Below are 8,306 nucleotides of genomic sequence, written 5' to 3' on the forward strand. Positions count from 1 at the left end.
TTTCACAGTAAACATTTTTCCTCAATAGAGGCTTGTTCTTTTTTTAAAATCAAGTGTAACACTAACCAGAATATCCACAAAGCTCCATTTTAGCTTAAAATTGTCACACCCACTCCCAGTCAGCCAGCTCAGCCACGCCCAGTTCAGCCCGGCTCAACCACACCCACTCATCAAGCGTACCTGTGACTCATTCTTTAATCAAGTCCTGGCTACTTAAGATCTCAGTTTATGTTGTCTCATTGTGAGGTATTGTTTGTTGCAACTCTATCAAGCCTGTACTTTGCCATTCTGTGTTTTGACTGCTGTTTTGACCCCTTGCCTGTTCTTTGGACCTTGTTCACATTTGGATCTGTTTTTGTACTGCTGCTTCTCGATACCGACCAGTGTTTCGTCCCTGACTACAGTTTGCCTTTCGTCCTTAAACTTTGTTGACCGCTTTTGGATCCCAGTCTGTTTTCATTACAGATGTAATCAAAAAGTATGTTTTCTGTTGTCATCCAGGTTGCTTCTGTTTGTGGATTGCCTATAGAAGGTGCTTCTTCCTTGCAACCCAGCCATGAAGGCATCACCTAATAGTCCTTGTTGATACTGTTAGGAGACAGTTTTGTGGAACGGCATGGCGTTTGATCCGGAGACACGCGATGTGTATTCGAATACAAATGCTGGAGACAAGCGATGTGTATTCGAATACAAAGCGATGTCGCTACATCCGACCGGAGCCAAATGGCGCCTCTTGTGAACCCTATGGAGCCAATTAGGTTACAGGGCTCAGGAAATACCCAATTAGAGAGGGAGCTGTTTAGCTATGCACAGCTCCACAAATCAGAAACGGCACCCTTGCTGGTCATCATAACTCGTATGTAAATGTGCCTGCTATTAACTATAAAAAAAGAACGAAATGTTATAGTAGTTGAACTTCTGCTCGATGCTGATGTTCCCACGGCCGGCTGTGCAAATAAACCTACCTGTCTTTTGCTGCGAACATCGGATCTGCTTCTTTATCAGAACAAAACACACTTTGGTAATTGGGACATTTACTAACAATACTATTTAGACGCGGGTGTGTATCTGCTATGCTGATACCCAAAGTATGTGTCAGAATTCATTTTAATATGGTGTGCATAGGCATGTGGTGGAAAGCGCTTGTGGGCTGGGACTACCCCTCTAATGAGGAGCAGGTGTGACAAAGGAGTGTTTGAGGCCGTCTGCTGGAATGTTAAATCTGCTTGAATTTACTAGAATAATATTAGATCAAAATGCTGACATGCTGTGCATAGCTGCTTATTAAACGGGTAGCCACATATTAACAAAATTTGCATTTCATTCTTAGGTATCCATTCTCTGATTTGGGAGCAGCTGGTTCATGATTTTCAGCTGCTTCATGAGAAAAAGTAATGTTAGCTTCAATGCACCACCTCTCTCCAACACTGCTGGCATTGTTTCCTTCTACTGAAAAGAAGATGTTAATGGTGGGAAATTCGCGAATAAATTCTTCCCTTGACTCTGTCTTCTGCTTCAATTTTCAATCCAGTTTTTAGGGCAGAACATAGGCCTACACCACTTGCAGTAGGCACGCCATCAGCTGATGCGGAATGTGGACATACTGTATACGTGAATTGTGATTGCTCAAGGGCAAATTGAAATTTGTCAATTTTTGTCACAAACAAATTGATTTATGTCGCTAATTTACTCAAATAGCTTTCTTGGCATGTTTAACCTGTTGACTTGGGGGTAATTATGATCATATAAATGTGGAATGTCATGTAATGTCTTGTAGTGGTAAGGAGTATGGCTCATAACCCAAAGGTTGCTGGTTCAATTCCCCAATTACCACAGCTGTTGTACCCTTGGGTGATGCACTTCACTCACAATGGCCTCAGCAAATATCAAGCTCTATAAATGGATAACGTAAGAATTATGATGTATGTGAGCTGCCCTGAATAAGAGCACCTGCTAAGTAACTAAATGTCATGAAATGTAAATTATATAATATGTTTGATTTGGTTTCCAAAACCCCTTGGTAAACTATGGTGCAATAGTGTGCTATGTAAAGAGTTTTAGTCAGATTCTTATATGCTCTAGATATTCAGATCTAGGCAAATGTAGGCTCTCTAAGCTTAGTGATGCTTAAAGTGACGGGGGGCCTCTTGGACACAGGCCAGAATGGAGGTGAAACATCATTTCCTACTTCTACAGGCTAACTTCAAAACGAGCATCACTCTTTAACAGTTTCCATAAATGCAGAAGTACAACTACTGAACCAAAATATTCAACTTAGGTCCACAGACTGAAGGTATGAAACAACGTTCATTTAGATGTAAGCCTGATTTAAGTTTTCGGTTAATCCAGCAAGTCAATATTTTTTCATGTCATATTTCTAATAAGATTTGCTATGGAGAAAATCTATGTCTTAATTTCTAGTGTTTTCTTTCTGTGAAATCAGGGAACAAGTCATTTTCCACTGAAATCTTCATCATCCATCTACCAATTCTTCCTTTTTTTCATCATAAATGCCTCCTCCAGGCTCTTCATTGCTTGTTCTTTGGTTATAGATTTCCATTTTGGTGGAAGGTCAGCAGGCTGTGCATCATACTCCTTTGCAAACTGTGTGTTGAACTTGGCAAACACATATTTCCAGTAGGCTGAGGCTTGGATGCTGGTGTCAGGCTGGATACGCCAATCAGGGTAAAATTTCTGATAATCCTTGTATGGATGAAACTTGCCATTTGTTTCAGCACTGCGGAATGTAATTTCACTGGCGACAAGAGAGGAACATATGTCTGGAACTAGTTTCCTCGAGCGCTTCCATTTGTACTGTCTAAGCCCTTCAGGACGATGGATTGAGGTGAAGTGCTCTGTGTGACCTTTCCCCCCAGCTTCACATGGAGCGAAGCAAAATGGGCACTGCTTCCCACAGCCAATCACCCTGTTGAAGAGCTCATCCTGTGGTTTAAAGGGCATTGTGGTCAGCCTGGTTCTCACATCCTTATGACTGTGGAACTCTGTGCTCAGGGATGCTTCCATTTCATCTATGGAGGACAGCAGCCAGTCAAAAAACTGCTCAGTCTTGGCATGGTTTAGAACCATGACTGCATCCAGATCATCTTTTGGGATAGCCAGTGTCTCACTCAATTTACCACAGATGTCCTTGATGAACTGGTGGATACTCATCTCCTCTTCACTCCTCACTGCTACTTTTGCGCTCATAACTGCTTCCTTTATGTTCCTGATGATCTTCTTCAGGTAGTAGTTCTCCATAACTGCAATTCTGTTTGATTTACTTAAGGCCCCCACAATCCAATTAAATATCCACTTCTTAACAAAGTTCTCATAGTTCATGATGTAGCCAGCGAAGTTCTCAAATTTGTCCTCTGCAAGCAGCTTTTTGAGAATGGAGAACTGGAAGAAGGAGCGGGTGCTGAAATCAATGGCTTTATTCCCTGTAATCATTTCATCCACTATGTCTGGTCCCAGGGCTTTACTGACATACTCTCTGACTGCAGGCTTCAGACATTGTGTACTGAACTCCTGTGCCTTCCTGTGACACAGGTCTCTTTTATAGAAGAGATCCTTGAAGTCAGTGTAGTACTGTTGTTTGAATTTCTGCAGACACTGCTGAGGGTCATTGTCCCTTATGAAAGCATCATGCATTTGTTGGAATTTTCTGGCTGCATGCCCACAGATGTGGATCTTCAGTGAGGCCTCGATGTGGGCAGTGAATTGTAGGTTTCTGTGTGCCTCCAGATGCTCATCTATCATTCTCAGCAGCTCCACAATGTATGTTTTCTGGAAATCTGTTCTTGTTTCCAACTTATCTTCAGTGAATTGCGAGCTGAGTTGTATGATGCAGTCAGACATTTCTTGTATTTTTTGTATCCATTCATGCATAAAGGCACTCTGGGGACACCTCACAGCGTACTTTTTGTCATCATTACTAACAATAAATTGTTCCTTCCCACATCTGTCCAGATGTGTGATCTGGGACAGCATTTCATGGACTGACCCTCCTTTTGTCTCCAGGTTGGACTTTAATAGGTTATAAACTTCTTGAACAATATTTAGTCTCTTCAGGCCCTTGAAGGACAGCATCTTTGTGGTCTTTGTCCACATCTTCTCAAATTCCTGCTCCAGCTGCTGGTCTAAAATTGGAGTCTGTGATGTCCTGCACAATTTGACTAATTTCTGCACCTGACCCTCCATGATGGCTTTGTGTTTTTTCTTGATGCTCTCCACAATAGCCATCCCCTTCTTTATGTTCATGGCTGTCTCAAGTTTCATAATCAATGTGGTTTGCAATTCTCTCTTCAGGCTCTTAACACTGTTCATGAAATCCTCCCTGTATTTCTCCACTAGGTACATATGGTCCTCCTTTCTCTGGTAATATTTTGTTAAACTCTCTGTGATTTGTTTTTCCCCTTTGTCAAGCTCACGAGAAACTTCATTTTCCAGAACACTCAATAAGTCATCCAGGCTAAATGCTTTCTGAGCTGCCAAGGCAGCTGTGCAAAAGTTTGACACGCTTGTTTCAGCCCCTGACACCCATGTGTACATGTGTTTTCTAAATTCCCACTCCCATTTGTTAAATTCTGTGCACAGCTTGGTATAAGCATCAGCCGCTAGACTGTTCTGGAAGCTGAAGATGAAGTTCTCGTACTTCACTGCCTTCCACAAGCTCTTGGTCCACTCCAGAAGCTCCGGAATCGTGTGTGCAGGTCTGGTGCCTTTGAGCTCTTCTAATGTGTCGACCATCCTGCTCTTGAACTCATTCACAGCCTCGCTGTAACCAGCACTTACTGCTGCCATGGGGGGGTTGCCATGCCAAAGGCCAGGGATGTACCATGTATTCCTCTCAGGGTCATAATCCATCACATCTGTAAATGTCATGGTCTCTTCCTTTTTCTCCATCCTGGCAGCGACTTGGGTCACCTCGTCCAGCTGTTCCAGGAGAAGCTGCCTGTCCCTCAGGTTGTTGTCATGGGCGGAGACGTCTGCCACATTCTGGTGGACGAACTGACAGCAGGGTTTCTTCCCCACCTCCTTCATGCGCAGGAAGGTGTGCACCACAATCTGCAGGATGTCTTTCATTTCTGCTGAGTTCTCCATGGCGATGTTGATGATTGTGATGTCACTCAGCCCCACCACCAGGGTGGCCAGTTCATTATCATGCTCATAACTGTCAGTCAGCTGGGCCAGTTCTGGGGACTTCAGCCCTTCTGTGTCAATGACCATGAGAAAGTCACAGCCAAGCTGCTCTCTGAAATCCTCCTTGACTCCAATGAGCAGCATGAAGGCACCCCTCGTGCACCTGCCACTGCTGACAGCAAACTGCACCCCAAACATGGTGTTGAGCAGAGTGGACTTCCCAGTACTCTGGACGCCCAGCACGGTAACCACACGGATCTTACTGTTGCAGTTCACATGGCTATGGAGTTCAGACAGTACTTTAGATACCCACTTTATAGGGATATTTGATGCATCTCCATCCACAAGCTCAAGAGGGAAACCATCCAGAAGCATCTGAGCGCACAGTCTAGGCAGCTTCTCCAGTCGCTTTCTTGTTGAGCTGTTTTCTGGGAGGGAACAAGAAGATTCGTACAGCTGTCCCATTTCACGAAGGAAGTGTTCAATTCCTAAGGAACTGTTTGAAATTTGTCTATCAAGATCCGCAATCATCTGTTTATTTCTGACAGACTTTTGACAATGCTCTCTATATTTTTCCCGCAAATCAGAGAGACTCTTACATGACAGATTATCCAAATTAATTCTCATCCACTTCAGGAAATAGGATCGTTCTATCCTTGAGCTTGCCATTCCAGCTATGAAGCAATCCATGGCTTTTGTCATTGTGAAACCACATTGCCTTTCTCTCAGTTCCTTTTCTTTTCTCTCAAGTGAGCTCTTGTAATGTTCAATCTCCTGGTTTCCTGCCTGTTTTAGTCTACACCTCTCCTTCTCTATCTGAGAAAGTTCTTTCCAGATCTCACCTTGTAAAGGCAACTGATCCTCCTTGAACTTCAGAGTGTTCTCAATGTTGCCTGTGAGTTCATCAGCCCTCTTCTCGGCTCTCAAGCATTCATTGCAATTCTCATCCACCTGAATGCCTAACTCAAGGGCAACACCATACAGGTCCTTCACGCTCATTTTCTGTGGACTTTTCTCAATGACTTCTCTCACTGTGCTGCTCAGTTTTCTCACAAAGTCTGCATCATTCTGGTTGGTCTTCATGATAATGTTACTTCTTTCAATGTTACAGTCTGCTGCAACTTTTTGCAATGTGTCTGGACTGATTGTTTTCCCCTGAGAATTGATGATCAGAAACAGTTGAGCTTTGACATTCTTGACCGTCCAGTACTTGAGATCGAGCTTCAGGTTGTCGAAGAAAACAAAAATGGCCGCCGACGTGTGACACAGGAAGCTGTACTGAGTCTCAAAGGACCTGACGTCCCCTCTACAGTTAGCCACAGCCATGGGCTCTGAGAAGACGTCTATGTTTTTGTTTCCGCAGGGCAGGTACCAGGTGATTTCAACCAAGCCATTCGATATCCTCCGGGGGCGATCGCCGCATTCCATGTCGCGGTGGACAAAGGTATCATGGTACTGCTGAGGATTGCTAAGCAGCTTGTTCAAAATCTGAGACTTAGACATGCTGATCTCACCCAGCCTGATGAAGGACACCATGGGGAGGTTGGTGAGAGCGATGTTGTTCTCTGTGGAGGCTTTTGGGTAGGCCAGGGAGTGGGGTCTGAACTTCTTCACAACACCTCTCATGGCCCACAGCATTAAAGTGCATTTCTGCTTGTCACAGTGTGGAAGCAGGAGGGGCACAGCAAACTGACACATGGACATTTTCACAACCAGCTCCTGCTGAAGGAAATTATCAGAGCAGAGCAAGATGGCAGTGATGATGTCGAGAGGGTTAATGGCATTTCTGTTATCCAGGTCTTTAACCAAGTTGCCCCAGTCAGAGTCCGGTCCAGCGGCTGGTGCCTCATGATCAGAAGGGGTGTACTTTACACTTCTGGCAGTGACATTCACCATCATTAGTCTGTTCAAAACATATCCTGGAAGTGCCTCTAGAGACAGAGCTGGCTCTTCTGACGCACTTCTGTCCCCTATCTCAAGTGCCTTACTGAGTGTCAGCTTCATTTTAAAGAGGTCTTTCAGTCCCAAATCAGAAAGAAGCTCTTCAAGATTTCTTCCTGCGAATAAAACAGACAGTTATTACATTACTTTATTAAAAGACAGCTGTGTTGAACACACTTTACAATCAACAGTTGCTGTCCTATTTTTATATTTAAATAGCTTTTTAAAATAATTTGATATGATTCTAAAAGAGCCATCAAAGGTTGAAGTGACCAGGTTGATTCTTTGTAAGTGCAATGGCTTGTAGGTCTCTGTTGTAAGTTGTAAGTAAGTAAGTTTTTTCTTGTAATTTTTCAAGTTTTTCAGGCATACAGTTGAATGATTACTCAAAATCACAAGGCTTTAACTGAGGACAGGCGAAAATGCATTGCAGAACCGCTTCGCCCACATACATGAAACGCGTTGCAAAAGGCGCTTGGCATGGCAAATTATCTGCGGGATTTCATCCCAGACCATGCTAGTGTCACAATGCCCATATACACCCTACTGAAAGGGAAAACCAAGTCGTCGGATGTTCTGGAGTGGTAGAGTGGAAGGACGAACACAAACAAGCCTTCACAGAATTAAAACATAAGCTATGTTCAGTGCCGGCTCTAGGTTTGCCCAATCGATCAAAGCCTTTCCATATGCAACCTGACTGGGATAATTTTGATTAATAAAATTATTAGTCTTAACATCTGTTTGTGATTTCTCATTTGACCATTTTAATGATGCATGCAGCAGGATTTGAGGTTTTTCAGTAAGTTCTTGCCGTACCGCTCGAAATCCATTGATACTTGCGCTCGGTCAGTCTTAAGTATTGCACTATTCTGACGAGTCTTCAGTCCCTAGATGGGCCGCCTAACATATATTCTATGATTTAGAATATAAGACGGCAGCGAGTTATATTAAATGTGCTGGTACGGTATCCTACGTCGTGGACTATGCAGCCTGATCAGCTACAAGCCAAAGCAAACTGACAATTCCTGAGTTGCTAATTAGAATTGGGAATTGGGGAACTAAGACATAGGTTAATAGAAAATGGAGTCAAATTTTAGTTATTAGATAGGCAGATTTTTTCACAACATTACTTCCAAAGACGCAAACGCACACATCTGCCTTCAACAACCACCAATTCCCTCATTGGTTGTGACTGGTTGTCCTACAAAATGTTAAAGTGGATG

The 8,306-nt window shown here is 43.4% G+C and overlaps 1 protein-coding gene across 1 annotated transcript; it reads right to left on the reverse strand.

Moving 5' to 3' along the window:
• Positions 1–2,481: 2,481 nt before the first annotated feature.
• Positions 2,482–7,913, reverse strand: LOC118791853 (up-regulator of cell proliferation-like). Its single transcript, XM_036549336.1, has 2 exons — positions 7,895–7,913; positions 2,482–7,199 (listed from the first exon to the last, which is right to left on the reverse strand). Exons 1-2 carry the CDS (start codon positions 7,911–7,913, stop codon positions 2,482–2,484), a joined length of 4,737 nt encoding a protein of 1,578 aa, XP_036405229.1.
• Between the last annotated feature and the right edge of the window lie 393 nt (positions 7,914–8,306).

Source organism: Megalops cyprinoides, chromosome 17 (genome assembly GCF_013368585.1).
Source record: "Megalops cyprinoides isolate fMegCyp1 chromosome 17, fMegCyp1.pri, whole genome shotgun sequence".
NCBI lineage: Eukaryota > Metazoa > Chordata > Actinopteri > Elopiformes > Megalopidae > Megalops > Megalops cyprinoides.